Raw genomic sequence first — 16,095 nt, forward strand, 5'->3', positions numbered from 1 at the left:
CTCAATGCTCACGCGGGTTGCCAGGTGGAGGACACGCAACAGGAACGAGCAAACTGACAATGGTAAGTGACAAGCCTTACACTGTAAGTTTATCAGCTAATGCATACTTTTTAAGTGTTTTTTTTTATTATTTTTTTATCGTTTTCACATAAACAGCTCACGAGGAATTTGTATAACTCTGTCAATGTTAGCTAGATGTATTGCTATCTTCCATGGCTGCAGCACGCTGTGTTTGCCCGCTAACTTGTTTCAAATCTGGCAACCCTGGATGTCGAAATACTATTGGGAAATGGGTTGTGGGCAGGATCACACAGGCCAAAACTGACATTTCAAAGTAGAATATACTGGCTGTAGCTTTGTTTTCAGAGAAGCCAGTATTTCAACTTAGCATGTTTCCTAAATTTCTGATAATATATTATGATCATTTTATGCTTTATAAATATATTACATATAGCACCTTTTAATATTTGAGTCCTGATTTCCTCTATAGAGAACATAAAATAATGAATGGGTCACAGGATATTATATTAGGTATAGGTATATTATAGGCTATAAATATTTCCACCATAAAGCAATGAAACCACAGAGAATTCTTCAGACCTGAATGCATTGTGCATCGTTTATGGACGATGCTTTGACTCAGTGCAGACTCTCGTTGGCTGGCTGCCGGGCGCGTCATCATCTGTCTTTGGTTTAGCCGTAAGAAGAAACAAGTGTATGAGCTTCAAGTAATTCTCCACCAGCTTTACGCATAGGGGACTCTGCACTCTAAGAGACCCATTTCAATATCAGTCCTTCTCAGACGGACCCGAGTTTTCATCTATCAGTCATCTTATATAGGGTCCCACATTCATCATAGGTTTTACGTTAAAGGGGATTCTGAAGTCAGCATTGCGAATATGTCAACCATTTGTGTCGTGGCACAAATCTTTCTCTGCCTTAACATCGTAAAGCTGCACTTAGTGAACTCCTCAGAGCTGAACGGAGATGCAGCCGCCACAGAACCGTCATTTCCCAACCCTGAACGGGACATGATGATAATTAATATGTACAGAGTTTATGAAAAATACTCCAAGCATTATCAACAACAACAACAGAGTGTGAATACTGTCCGAAGCTTCAGAGCCGTCCCAGGTGAGTGAAATTAACCACCTATAACTTAAAAATTGTTGAAAACTGAGTTTAAAAAACAGTGGCCAAGGGGCCGTTCAACCGACCACGTTTTTGCCTCGGTCTGTGCTGTTTTTTCAATGTAAACAATGCGCAGGCGGCTATTTTTTTTTAACCTTTGCGCAACCTTTTTTTTCAGCGCCTTTTTAGTTTAGTTGAGTTTTTTTTGTGTCAAGTTAAAAATATTGTCAACTTTTAAAAACGCGTCTCGAGACACCTGCGTCCTGCTTAATTAGTGGCGCTGCCTCTAGCCTTTTTTTTTTTTAGCACAAGAACGCGTTCTGTGTGAACGACTCCTAATGCACGTACGATAGATATTGATTAACGTTTAGGCTACTTATAATTATAACATCGTTACACACTCTTTAGGGTAGACCGGATACAGTCATAACACTTGATTTTTGCTGTACTGCACAAATACAGAGCAGAATAAACATGCCATTTTTTTTTTCACATGAGATACCTTTATCTGTCTGCTAACAAAATAATAATTAACTGCATTGTTCCTATTTTCTACAATTAGTGTTTGAAGACAAGGAGTGCTTGTGTTACAAGTGTCCCCATAGCAGGTAGCCTACAGACAAATCAATAATTATAACAAGCAAAGTTTCCGTTGATGATTTAGAAATAAAGATTTATTCACAATGAAGATACAAATATGAAGAAAAAAAAACCTTAAAAATTTATGTTCTGATGTGCAGAATTTGATATGTTCTTCAAATATTCCACACAGAGAGAGGATGCTAATGTGAATATGTATCCTGAAAATTGGAAGTTCAAACTTGCATTAGCATCTTTACTCTATTACAACTGTACTTGGTCTACCCTATCATTTTCACAATTATGCTTTTTTGACATCTGTGTTTTAATGACTACATACGTTTGATTGAATACTATTGGTGAAATTTGCTAATTAGTTATTCATAGATTATCCCTTGAGGAGATGACAATGATTCCTGTTCTCCATCTTGTGAATAGTCAAAATCAATAGTGCAAAATGCACTTAAATATTACATATCATTTCAATATAAGCTGTAAGTGAATACATGATTCAGCAACTGCAAGACAATGATTTTTCCATTATTTCAGTTTTAGTACCCTTATTTTCTGAGCTGCTAAGTTTCCACATGAGGTGCGCTTTTAAAACACACGGGGTATTAGTTGAAACAGAAAAAAATTTAGAAACCTAGAGAACCACTCACTAAACACTACCATATGGTCAGAGAATGATTCAGGAGCAGTGTTTATCTTTTTATTAAACTTCCTCGTAAACCGTAGAATGTGGTTGGATATTAAATCTACAATTTGAAAAATGTGTTGCTTATGAGGATGTTGTCTGGAAACTTTACTGGTCATTCACATGCATTCAAAATTTTCACTAATTAATCCATTACATTTTATATTGACAGGGATGTAAAACCCAAACTAGCTTGAATAGCAGCAATTACTTGTTTATTCTAAGACTGTTTTCTTTCCAAACATTTCATTTCAGAGCTCTCCCACCATAGGGTTTTGTTTCACTTCAACCTGACCTCTATCCCTAATTCGGAAGTGATCTTGACTTCAACACTTCACTTTCTTGACCAGCAACCCCATCAACGACCATGGCACTGCAGACATTCCCGGGGAGCCTCATGTCGCATTCAGCACCTGCAGCCACTTACCTTGGCACAACTTATTGTTAAGGGCACATCACCAAATGCTGCCATGCCTTCTCAGCTGTGCAATATCACAATGTCCTCTAACAGAAAGGGGCTATGGCAGATTACTGATGTATCATTAGCCATCAAACAAGCCCAAGCTCAGGGTGAGCTCTCGATTACTGTTGAGTTTGACTTTGGGGACAGGCACCAGAGACGCCAGGATCACTTGCCTCCTCACAGATTGCCATTTATTCTTGTTTACACAAAGGACATTGTCATAACAGAACCAAACAGTGTTGCAACAAGCCTGCAAAGATACAGTCCATCTCTTATGGGTGAGGGGAAAGGGACCGATCCTCCCTCAGCTTCCTTAAGTTCTAGAATCAGAAGGGAAGTTGATCACTTGCAGAACAACTACTTACCTGATGTCCACTACAATGATCTTAAGAACAGGGAGTTATGGGACAGCACCTTTTTTGCAAAAAAGCCCAAACTCTTGCCAAATGGTCAGGAGAATCATGAGAGGTTGAGAGCATCCCAGGAGCTCAGCTTCGATGAGAAGACTATGAAAAAAGCTAGACGCAAGCAGTGGAGTGAGCCACGAATTTGTATGCGACGTTACCTGAGGGTGGACTTTGCTGACATCGGCTGGAGTGAATGGATATTAGCTCCAAAAGCATTTGATGCGTACTACTGTGCTGGAACCTGTGCATTCCCAATTCCAAAGGTCAGGGAATGGGCTTAGTTCAACCACTAACATATTCACACTACTACAATTCAATCATTGCCATTTATGAGTTAGAACCCTTCAAATGATGGCATCTACAGAGTATATGCTGCATTGATCCATTGATTTTAATTGCAATTCTCTATGTTTCAAGAATGTAGAGGATAAACGTAAGGGTTCATGAAAGTGACGCTTAATCATGCAGCCAAAATATGATATGTTTGATATAATTGTCCCAGAAAACAACATTTAACCATTATCTAAATAATAATGCAGTACTCCCTCCAACACTATGCGTTATGTCATATGTCAGACAAAACGTTCCACTGACACTGCGTTTCCTGATTTGCTCTTTTGTTATCAGATTTGCTGTTGTGTTTTATTATTTGTTGCTGTGTTTCAGAATTGTTATTTTGCACTTGCACCATAGAAAACAGACGTGGTTCTGAAACATCTTAGCGCAATTACCTATTTCTCAGGAAAATAGGAAATTCTTCTTTGCCATTTCAATTACATATAATACACTCTCAGAAAGTGCAAACACTCCCACCCACGGCCACTTGCACTTTGCACTGGCACGAAAATTATGCTTAGAATTAGCACTCTCACGAAAATGAGATAAGACACGGACGTTGCACTGAGCCTAACGTGGTCACAAAAATAGAGCCCCAGACGTTGTGTGCTTTTACATCTATGTACTTTAAAACGTTATTTAGTTTCAATTAGTTTAGAAGATCGCAGGCTGTAAAAAATTGTACTTATGTGAAAACATTGTGTCTATTGTAGATTTCCCAAAGTTTGCGAGGTTCATGGCGTCGTGTCTCTATAAAATGTCCTGGCCTGGACTTTATGTTTGTAAATTCTTCAAGCACATCTGTAGATATTGCTATTTCTTTAAGGCTATATATCTAAATATATGGTACTTACCTAACTGCATCTGGTTGGACCAACCCAATAAAATAAATAAATAATAAAGAATTGCATACTGTATATATATGTATATTATACTCAACTTAAGACCTGGTTGCCCATGTCTCTAACCTCTTATCTCAATGCCATACAGGTTGTTCATCCTTCAAATCATGCAACCATACAGAGTATAGTGAGAGCCGTGGGAATTGTCCCTGGAGTTCCGGAACCATGCTGCGTTCCTGACAAGATGAGCCCTCTGGCTGTGCTGTTCCTTGACACAAGCAGGAACATTGTACTGAAGGTCTTCCCCAGCATGTCTGTGGAGACCTGTGCCTGTCTATAAGCTAATAAGGACATAAATAAATAAACATCAGACCTGCAAAACACAATGAACCCAGCCCAAGGATATGGTGAACTGTTGAATCTTTCCGTTTGACAAATCCTGAACTTTTTAATATCTGCAAAAAAGACTTCAACACCTCAAAACTGTTATGATATAAGATATTTGCTCACAAACATTCTATCCTACTTCCATTATTTTTCTTTAAATGAATTGTATATAATCGTTATTGTAACAGATAGTAAGCCAAACTGTTTTCTTTTTAAATTAATACATTGAAAAGAACGTAATGATTGAAATAGATTTCTGTATTGAAATCCTTGTTATTTGACTGCATAGAGGGTCATTTGTTTGTTAGGCGTGTTAGCTAAAAGCTTGCTTTGGAACTTACGAGTGCAATTGTGCGCTGCAGACTCTTGCATGTAAAATTTAAACTAAGAAGACAAGTTTTGTTCCTTTGTGAGGAGATGGGCAATGAGAGGAACTTTCAGCATACTGCTGCCATCTAGTGCCTGGTGACTTTTATGGCTTTGTATTCAAATATTCATTAAATGTTTTTTTGTTTTTTTTTAACGTTGTGGAGCCCCAGTACCTTTGAACAGAGGAATTGATTAGTCATAGCTAGAGATTATGTTATTTGTCTTTTTTTTCAAACTGAATTACTTTTGTTTATTACTTTTGTTATGCAAAAGATTTTTTTCAACCACTGTTGTCTATAAAAACAAATTGTTCTGCGAAATCGTGTGTGTGTCACACACCTAAAGACCTAATGAGTTGTATTAGAAACTAGGAATTTTTGCAGTGACAGGGCAAAGGCCAACTTCCTCTAACTCATTAAAGTCTTACACAACTAGATTACAACAGATTCCAGCATTTTAATTTCATTGGCGGGTGGTCAACATGTAAATTAGAAACTCTGGAAGTACTGGAATCTATATTGTTAATATTTGTCATGAGGCTGATTAGCTCAATCATGATCTTGTATATACACAAGCATATTTGCTTTTGTGACAACAGCATGAAATGTGACCCTATGAATACAGAAGTGTTTGTCAAAATCTCACTCATTAGTTCCCAATGTCTGTTCCCAAAGTGTTTATAGAATCCTCATTAAATGCAAGCTTCCTCAAGATAACAAAGCATAAACTAAGACAAGTGTCAAAGATAATAATAGCTCTGCTACTATTTCGGTTTCCAATGCGTGCGCTACTTAGCGTGGAGCATGGGAGTGAACTTGAGGTTCGCTTGAGGAACCCCAATTTCAAAGAATCTTATACAAAAGAAAATCAGATGTGAAACATAGAGAAGAAGGTCACCTACCTTTTTATCAACCGAACGAAGATGCAAGGTTTGAAATATCTGATCCTTCTGGTGTACATCAGTTTTGCCACCTCATTTGGGCTTTGTGAGGGGAAATCATTGGGCAAAATCTCCTGGGCTGGAAAACACAAAGTTCATTTAGGCTGAGGAGCAATACCTTGAGGATGAAGACACTGAATTCCAAGTTGGGGAGCTTTTTGGGGTTTGTGAAGGAAGATTTTTTGAGGAAGCTGAATTTATCAGGTGCGCACAGAAAGGTTCAGCCTCCTCAGTTCATGATAGAACAAATATGCTTCTGATAAGACTTCCATCCCTCTGTCATTCGGAGCTTCATCATACAGGGTAAGTACACAAAGAAAGCTTACAATCTCGGAGGTAGATCTCTAATGACAGGACATTATTGCTTACAGATGCATGTAGAAGATCTCTGCAATATGATATGTGCTGTTCCACAGTCAGAAATGTTTGCCATGACTAAAATAAATGTTTCAATGACCAAAACACATCTCCTTTTGTGTTCCACGGAAGATAGAAAGTCATACAGGTTTGGAAGAACGAAATGAGGATGTAAAAAAGGCAGCAGCATTTTCCTTTTTTCTGTTCTTTTCTTTTTTATTTCTTTTTGTTTTTATTAAATTTTTTGCAAACTAACCCTTTAAAGAGAAGATTAGTGTTACAGCTATTTCAAAATGTTTGTTTTTTATGTCCTCTACAGATGTGACACTCTTTTCGACATGCAAACAACACAAAACATAGCTAACGTATCCATCCCAAATCACGAAGAGCTTACATTGGTACAGCTAAGGCTGTTCACTCTCTAGGAAAGAGGTAAAACCACTAGCAATGACCTCTTCACTTCCATTAATGTCTATGATGTACAATACTGAGAGAACACAAACATTTTTCACCTTCTGGACGGGAGAAATGTAACTGATGCCACATGGGTGGCCTTGGATGCGACTAGGGCCATCAGTAGCTGGCACGAATGTGGACACTGGGCAGGTGAGCTCCAGGTAGAGCTAGAACAAGACAGTGAATCTCTAAAGGACGGATGGCTTGAGATAAGCCTGGGTTTAGAAGACAACACCTCAGCTGTTGTAATTGTTTTTTCTGATGACCTTTGGAATAGAAAGGGAAAGAGAGTCAATGAAAGAACCGAAGGAGATCTACTTGAGAAAGAGTGGGTATTATTGGGCAATCGTGTTCTTGTGGACCAGCACTTGAGGAGAAAGAGGAGAGCAAAGAATAATTTCTGTCGGAGAACTTCACTGAAGGTGAACTTTAAAGACATTGGATGGGATAAATGGATTGTGGCCCCACCCGAGTATGATGCTTATGGGTGCAATGGGGTGTGCTATATCCCCCTGACAGATGACGTAATGCCCTCCAAACACAGCATCTTTCAAACTCTAGTTTAGCTGAGCAATCCGAAAAAGGCAAACATGGCATGCAGTGTCCCATCCAAGCTGGACCCGCTTACCGTCATGTACCAAGAGAAGGGTGTCATCACGGTTCGACACCTCTATAAGGAAATTAAAGTGGCAGAAATGGATTTAGGTAGTGTTTGGCTGATTACAGATCTGTATAAACTATTTTTGTAACCTAAGCCTTTTTTTATCATTCCCATTTGTGAAAGTTATAATATTAAACAAGATAATGATATTTAACAAACATAAGTTTCACTGTAGTGGTTAAAGTCAGCTGCCATAACTTGATTAGTATTGTGTTTATGTTTCTTTTAATATTACTTTGAGAATAAAGGCCCTAATACAATATTCCTTCAAATTTCCCCGTTCTCTTCTGTACTTGCCCTGCTTAAAAAAATTACTTTATTTTTTAAATGTTTTAATTTTATTTCAAAAATAAGATGTGCATGTAATCCATTCTCTTTGCCTATTTACTGTATTGTTATGTAATTTAGCATATATACACCTATCAGCCACAACATTAAAAACCACCTGTCTAATATCATTTAAGTCCCCCTAGTGCCACCAAAATAGCTCTGACCCGTTGAGGCATGAACTCCACAAGACCTCCGAAGGTATCTGGTGCCAAGACGTTAGCAGCAGATCCTTTTAAGTCCTGTAAGTTGTGAGATGGGGCCTCCATGGATTGGACCTGTTGGTCCAGCACATCCCATAGATGCTCAATCGGATTGAGATCTGGGGAATTTGGAGACCAAGTCAACACCTTGAACTATTTGTCATGTTCCTCAAACCATTGCAGTGTGGCAGGGTGCATTATCTGCTGAAAGAAGCCACTGCCATCAGGGAATACTGTTGCCATGAAGGGGTGTATGTGGTCTGCAACAATCTTTAGGTAGGTGGTATGTGTCAAAGTAACATTCACATGAATGCCAGGACCGAAGGTTTCCCAGCAGAACATTGCCCAGTGCATCACACTGCCTCCGACGGCCTGCCTTCTTCCTCTAGTGCATCCTGCTGCCATCTTTTCCCCAGGTAAACAACCTGGGGAATATATCCCACCCCTTAACAGGTGCCATTGTAATGAGATAATAAATGTTACTCACTTCACCTGTCAGTGGTTTTAATGTTGTGTCTGATCATTGATAATGATCAGCCAGCTGATAATTCTTTTTGCAATGGTTGTCTAAATCAGGGGTTTTCAAAACCATCTGGTTTAGACAACCATTGCAAAAGGGGGATCACAAAAAGCCATGAACTCCACAAGGTGGAGATTTAGGAGAGAAACAAATTGGAAAGAAATATTATCTTCAGGTTTATTCTGACTAACCCTAACATTAATCTAATAGTGGTCAGAAATCACTGTCAACTTACAATTTAGATAATAATGAAGTACTGTCCAGATTTGATTTTTTTAGCCAAAGGACAATATAAAAGCCAATTCATTAATTAAGCAAACAACATGATGTCTTTAGAATATCACACTTACTATTTTTCTCACAGTATAAATGGGTCGTTATAGATTGAAATATAAAGCTGCCTTTATATTTCAAGAAGATAAACATTATGGGGATATGTGGCATCAAAAAGTTTGAAAACCCTTAAAAAACTTAATTTATTGTCATTAGTTTTAGCTTTAACAAAACATTATCAATATATATATATGTGTGTGTTTCAGAACCTAATCTATATTGGTTAAAAATAGTTTTGCAATATTTGGCAAGGGATGTTTGTAACATTGAAAAATAACTAAATTAATAAGTTGAATTATTGTCAGAACAATACAAATAATTGCCTGGTTTGGCTCTCCTTATCCTCTGTCTACCTCCAGCTCTAAAAATGTCCTTCCATTCCTTACATCAGAAGAACAGTAGAGAACCCTCCAGATGTCTTAAAATTAGATTCCCAAACACTGATTGGCCACATGGAATCAGCAGACAGAATTGCATAAGACACAGAGCATTAAAAGATAAAGCAAGATTAACAGTGTAGCACCACTTAGAGGAGTTGAGTGAGTGCAGAGTTACTTAATTACATCCTGTAAAAGTAGCGAGGGCCTCTAAATTGTAATGCTTAGAAATATTTTACTAATGCTTTGATTTATTTAGGTAAAAACCAGAAAGGTATGAAATAACTTATTTATAAACAAGTTTGAAAGGAATGGTAATTCGGTCTGTAAATAAAGCAAATATTTGCTGCAAGATTAATTGTTCAGTTGATCCTCTTATATAATTTAATGCAATGATGATTATAAAACTAAATTCCATTTACTGGTATTGAACTAATTCTCTTGGGTAATAAATGTACAGTATGTTGCAATTTAATGTAATGAGACTTAAATGTGCTTTTGAATTTAATTGAAAAAATCTCCAGTGTACAATAGTCATTGCCGTCTCTGTGTTCATTGAAGGGTCACAATGGACCTGTGGAATTATGTCATTAGCCTGGACCCAGACGTTAATTTCAAAAGCTTGACCTTATTTTTCTCTTGCTGTACTCCTATGCTGTGCCAAAACAGGGGAAAGCAGAAGATAATCCATAAGAAAATCTGAACAAATGCACAACATTCAAGAATTTCAAAATTCTCAGTGGACTATTTCCAATGTTATCTTGCTTTAAATATTGCTTTAAAAAGAAAATCAGAATCATTTCATGTCTCAAAACTGTTTATTAAGGAACAAGGGCCAAAAATTGTAGAGGAGCATAATCATTTATTTAATAACCATTTTGTCATTACTTTCTGCTTCCAAAAAAATAAAGATGAAAGCAGACGGAGTGTGGGACCTTGAACCGCGCCGGGGCAGGATGTGTTGGATGGCCTCAGTCTGCTTCTTAACCACTGAGAACTGCTGGTAAAAGTCCTAAACGGTGTCGCCGAATAGGCTGGTCTGGGAGATGGGGGCGTCGAGAAAGCGGTTAAGCCATAGGTGGCGCTCCTGGACCATACCTGTCAACACTCCTATTTTTACCAGGAGTCCCCGTATTTCACACCCATGTCCCGTTTTGTTATTTCTCCTGAGAAACTCCTGTAATTTGTATGCCCCAAACCTCGTTAAATGTATAATCACATCAATATATTATTCCAATGTTGTCCAGTTGCCAGATCTTGTATGAAAGGAATCCTACTCACACAACCGGCACATCATACCCGCACAGTTACCTTTGTCTGAGGTCAGTCGCCGAGCGCAGCTCCTGCATCTCTCCTGGGTCAGGACTACCCTTGTGCAGCTCTTTATATTCCTTGGCCTGGTGTACTTGCAGGAGGGCCATGGCATGCAGGATGGAGGTGGCCTGTCCAGCGGCTCTGTAAGCCTTGGCCATCAGAGACGACGTAGGCTTACAGGCCTTGGATGGGAGTCTTGGGCGATTCCACCAAGTGGCGGCATTTTTGGGCACAAGTGCACCGCAACTGCTTATCCACCTGAGGAATCTCTGTGTACCCACTGGCCGTTCCACCGTCGAGGGTAGTGAGAGCGGAGGAACCCAGGAGTCGGGTCCAGGCAGTAAAAGGTGCCCGCCACGACTTTGTGAGTTCCTCATGAACCAGTCATAAAGCTGCGAGGGCTCAGGGCAGTGTGAAGGGTTCCACTCCAGCCCGACGCTCGTGGAAGCCTGTGCAAGCGTGGCCGTCAGCTCCGTGTCGGCCTCAGACTAGGCAACCACACCAGAAGGTGGCAACCCAGTCGAGTCCTCCATGTCCGACTGTGCCAACCCACTCTCCGATGCTGCAATCGAGAGCTCATCCGGCTCTCGAGCCCCAAATGAGACATTAAACTCGCCCTGGGGCGAGCTGCCTGTCTCATCCCAGAACTCGACCGGGGCAAACAAGCGTACTGGGGAATGGGAGGCTGTGGGGGATCATCCGGCGGAACCACTTCCACTGGAGTACCCAAATCACCCCCAGCGCTAACAGTCGTGGCTATGTGCCCATATATCCAAAAGCATACACTCGCGAGGTGAATGGAACGGCAGTGGAACTCGCTGATTCAACACCGCTCGGCTCCTATGTGCAAAACCTGAATGCTCAAGTGGGACATATCAAATTGGGACTAGCATTCTGTATGATTCCATTCCCAACCAGGCAGTTCTGAGTGCAGTTGCTGGAAAAGTGTGGAGTGTATCTGTGGTTGAGCCACATATAGCAGCACAATCAAGTAATGCACTTAATATTGCCCAAAAAGTAATTGGTGCAAGGCATCAGAGGTAAGATTCAGGGAAATAGTAGTAGTGGCCTCATTCTTCAGCTTCTTACACAAAATAACCCCATAATCCAAAAAGGATTACACATTTTAGGCTAGTTTTATGTTTGACCTAACTTGCTCTCATTTTAAAGCAGAATAAAACAATAATGCTTAAATGTTTGCGTTGTAAAAAGGGAAACACTTTACATACTTACAGTATATTTGCAAGATGGGTATGATAATGCTAAACTGTATAAATGTAAATGTTATACAATATTTAACTAGTTAGCGCCACCTTTTTGTGGAGGTGAAATTCATTTACATAATATAATGCTACAGTATGTGTCACTTGTTTCTCAAATAATTTAGCAAGTTATGTTAGGTTGTTGGCTCAAGGGGGCCCAGGTTCGAACCCGCTCTCTCCCTCAGTTTCCTGACCATCTCTAAATAAAGGCAAAAAGGTTTTTAATTATTTTAATTTTTATGTTTTAGCTATTGAGATTAAAGGTTATTTGATAGACCAAACATTTCATTTTCTTTAAAAAACATATTTGTATTATTATTGATTGTAAAACAAATCCTATTAAATGTCAAGTTCTAAGCACACAAAATGACTAAACCACAGATAATTTATTGAAGTGCTTAGTATCTACATACCTTTTTGGTCATATGTAACATAAATTTTTAGCTTGTTATTGTCTTACTGAAGAACTTTGGCTAATGAGATTAAGGTTTTATTGTGAGGAAAAGCCTCTTATGCCTGTGTTAACAGAAACCTGATTGTCGAAGCAGCCTCAGTTGACAAACCTCTCTGCTAGAGGAGAGTTCAGCTGTAACGTAGTATTGTATCAAGAATCAGAAACTGGCTAACATGGCTCGAGCTGTAGTCTTACTAGCGTCACTGCTGATCTTTAGCAATGTAGCTCGTTGTGCTTTCTCCCCTACATTTATCATGGATATGGCAAAAATTCTCATAGACAACTACTGCTCACCAGAAAGACTTGCTGGTATGGAAGAAGCAATTGAAGCTGCCAGCAGTAACACAGAGATTCTAAGCATCCCAGATCCTGCCACCCTTTCCAGTGTTCTGACTGATGGGGTAAAAAACACAATCGGGGATTCCAGAGTACAAATCACATATGAGCCAGATCACATACCTGCAGCACCTCCAGCCATGCCTGACATCCCACCGGAGCACCTGGCTGCAGTGATCAAAAGCACTGTAGGAGTCGAGGTCCTGGATGGCAACATTGCCTACCTGAAAATTCAGCACATCATTGGAGAGGAGATGGCTCAGAAAGTTGGACCTCTTTTGCTAGAGTATATCTGGGACAAAGTTCTCCCCACCTCTGCCATGATTCTTGATTTTCGCTATTCAGTCAGTGGTGAGCTATCCGGAATTCCATACATTGTGTCCTACTTCACTGATTCTGAGCCTCTAATCCACATTGATTCTGTGTATGATCGCCCCTCTGACACCACCACAGAGCTGTGGTCCATGCCTACCCTGTTGGGAAAAAGGTATGGAACCTCCAAACCCTTGATCATTCTGACCAGCAAGAACACTATTGGGATTGCAGAAGATGTTGCTTATTGCCTTAAAAACCTTAAAAGGGCCACCATTGTTGGAGAGAATACAGCTGGGGGAACAGTGAAGACTGACAAAATCAAGGTTGGTGACACTGACTTCTATTTGTCTGTGCCAGTTGCTAAGTCAATTAACCCCATCACTGGCAAGAGCTGGGAGATCAATGGCGTGGCACCAGATGTCGAAGTCGCTGCCGAAGATGCCCTTGATACTGCAATTGCAATCATTAAACTTCGTGCTGAGATCCCAGGGTTGGTTCAGGCTGCAGCCACACTGATTGATGACAACTATGCATTTCCAAGTGTTGGTGCTGTTGTTGCAGAGAAGCTGGAGGCAGTTGTGGCTAGTGGGGAATACAACTTTGTCTCCACAAAAGAAGAATTGGAAGCAAAGCTCTCTGCTGACCTCCTAAAACTGTCTGGGGACAAGTGCCTGAAGACCACCAGCAATATCCCTGCACTACCTCCAATGGTAAGACATCCAAAAGATTAGTTTCAAATCTGAATAATTTCTGAGAAACTACTTTATGTGTTGTAAGTGTAAATATGACCTAGTCACAATTTAGATGTTAGATGTTGACTCTAGAGGCAAAATAATATCTGGGCATTTCTCATTGATTTCCAGAATCCCACACCAGAGATGTTCATTGAGCTCATCAAAGTTTCGTTCCACACTGATGTATTTGAAAATAACATTGGTTACCTTCGCTTTGACATGTTTGGAGATTTTGAGCATGTTGCGGCCATCGCTCAGGTAATTGTGGAACATGTCTGGAACAAAGTGGTTGACACTGATGCACTGATCCTTGATCTGAGGTAATTATTGTACAATGCACAAATGAATTTCAACTCCCATCTTGAAAATACATCCACATGCTAATGACATCACTCTCAATTTTCTTTCAAGAAACAACGTTGGCGGGCCTACTACCTCCATTGCTGGTTTTTGCTCATACTTCTTTGATGATGATAAGCAGATTGTGCTAGACAACCTTTATGACAGACCCTCCAATACCACAAGAGGTGTCTTAACCCTTACCAAACTCACAGGTACTGCTGATCCATACATTTCCAAATCATTACCTTACTCATTGTATCGACCAATTGCAAAAGTATTCTAAATAAAAAAAATGTTCTCAATGTATAACTGCAAAACTAATTGTATAATTCTGCAATGCCTAGGCAGGAGATATGGCAGCAAAAAGAGCCTGTTAATCCTCACCAGTGGTGCGACCGCTGGTGCAGCTGAGGAGTTTGTTTTTATCATGAAGAGGCTTGGACGCGCAATGATTATCGGTGAGACAACCAGTGGAGGATGTCACCCCCCAGAGAACTTCCGCCTGGGTGAGAGCGATACCTTCTTGTCTATTCCAATCAGCCATTCAGACACTTCTCATGGCCCTTCCTGGGAAGGTGCTGGCATTTCCCCTCACATTCCAGTGCCCGCAGTCGCCGCCCTCGACACAGCAAAGGGGATCCTCAACAAGCATTTTGCCGTCCAGAAATAATCTAGGGCTGGTATGGAAGCCAAATGATGTAGGATATGAGTAATTTAGATTTACATATTGTAGAGAGCCCGTTATACTCTGTGTAGATCTTTAAGTTCATGTTTAGAAAACCTGTATCCACATTTAAGCCTTTTGATGCTAGTTCAAACATTCTCTATTGTTTTTTTTTTTGTTTCTTATGTAGTTCCTTATAGCCCATCCAATCTAAAGGAACATGGAGGAGTAGAATGTGATGGAAATTAGCATCCCTCCTGCACATTAATATTGATGGTTGGAGACTTAAAAAGTAAAGTTCATATGTAGGCCTATCCTGAACTTTAACATGTGTGATGGGTACTTTGTGTACTAGTTAGTCTTTGTGCACATAAAAATGTATTTATCCTTGTATTAATTGAAATTGTTATGCCTCGTGTAAAACTGACAGATATGAACAAATCTTGTTTATATAGCACCTTTACACTTCTAATCTTCCCCTTTTTTCTTTTTTTTTCTTTTTTTTTGTTGGAAAATTGGGTCTGAAACCAACTGATAAAACTGAATAAATGCAATATGGAAAGAGCTCTAATTGTTGTGTGTTTGAAAGAATAACTAGAGATTTATTTCCAACTAAGCTAAAACTGGTTTAACATACAGTACAAAAAATTTCAGAAGTGCTTATGAAGCTGAAAGCCTCTTGTGATTCTCCCAGATTGTTTTGATCAGGTGATTTACCACTGCATGAACTTATAATAATTGCTTTCAAACTCAAACTCCTTCAATCACAGTTATGGGACAAACACTTACACCTGCTCAGCCAATAGATGGCATTATATCTACTATATTCATCTGCGGACCAAAGCATACTGTCAAGCACATCCTCATAGAGTGTGTAGCAGATGTTCGCTGAAGGCCTACTGGAATATAAAAAGGTTTGATCACCCACAACACAATATTATAATGTGTCAAAGTGTACTGGACAAACACTAAAATAATATACTTATATGAGTCTCATATAGCACCTGATGCATTAACAAAGGACTTAAAGGAATATTCCGGGATCAAGGTTAATCGACAGCATTGTGGCATAATGTTGATTACCACAAAAATGTATTTCCACTAGTAATTGTATTAAAATAAATAAATAAAATCGAGGTTACAGTGAGGCACTTACAATGGAAGTAGGGTTGCCACCTGTCCCGTAAAATATCGTCCCGTATTTACAGACAAAATTATGCGTCCCGTATCGACCCTACGGGACGCTGTTTGTCCCGTATTTAAGATGGTCAGATGGCGTTGGTGAAATC

At 39.6% G+C, this 16,095-nt stretch overlaps 2 protein-coding genes and 1 pseudogene across 2 annotated transcripts; all 3 read left to right on the forward strand.

Moving 5' to 3' along the window:
* Positions 1-793: 793 nt before the first annotated feature.
* LOC127633910 (growth/differentiation factor 10-like) lies at positions 794-5,597 on the forward strand. Its single transcript, XM_052113286.1, has 3 exons — positions 794-1,134; positions 2,663-3,540; positions 4,604-5,597. Exons 1-3 carry the CDS (start codon positions 900-902, stop codon positions 4,793-4,795), a joined length of 1,305 nt encoding a protein of 434 aa, XP_051969246.1. The 5' UTR covers positions 794-899; the 3' UTR covers positions 4,796-5,597.
* Positions 5,598-6,337: 740 nt separating this feature from the next.
* Positions 6,338-7,713, forward strand: LOC127633327 (growth/differentiation factor 2-like; annotated as a pseudogene).
* A 4,793-nt stretch (positions 7,714-12,506) lies between these two features.
* On the forward strand, positions 12,507-15,367 carry LOC127633908 (retinol-binding protein 3). The gene is made up of 4 exons (XM_052113285.1): positions 12,507-13,776; positions 13,930-14,120; positions 14,212-14,354; positions 14,487-15,367. Exons 1-4 carry the CDS (start codon positions 12,589-12,591, stop codon positions 14,810-14,812), a joined length of 1,848 nt encoding a protein of 615 aa, XP_051969245.1. The 5' UTR covers positions 12,507-12,588; the 3' UTR covers positions 14,813-15,367.
* The last annotated feature ends 728 nt before the right edge of the window (positions 15,368-16,095 follow it).

The sequence above is a fragment of the Xyrauchen texanus genome, chromosome 40 (assembly GCF_025860055.1).
Source record: "Xyrauchen texanus isolate HMW12.3.18 chromosome 40, RBS_HiC_50CHRs, whole genome shotgun sequence".
NCBI lineage: Eukaryota > Metazoa > Chordata > Actinopteri > Cypriniformes > Catostomidae > Xyrauchen > Xyrauchen texanus.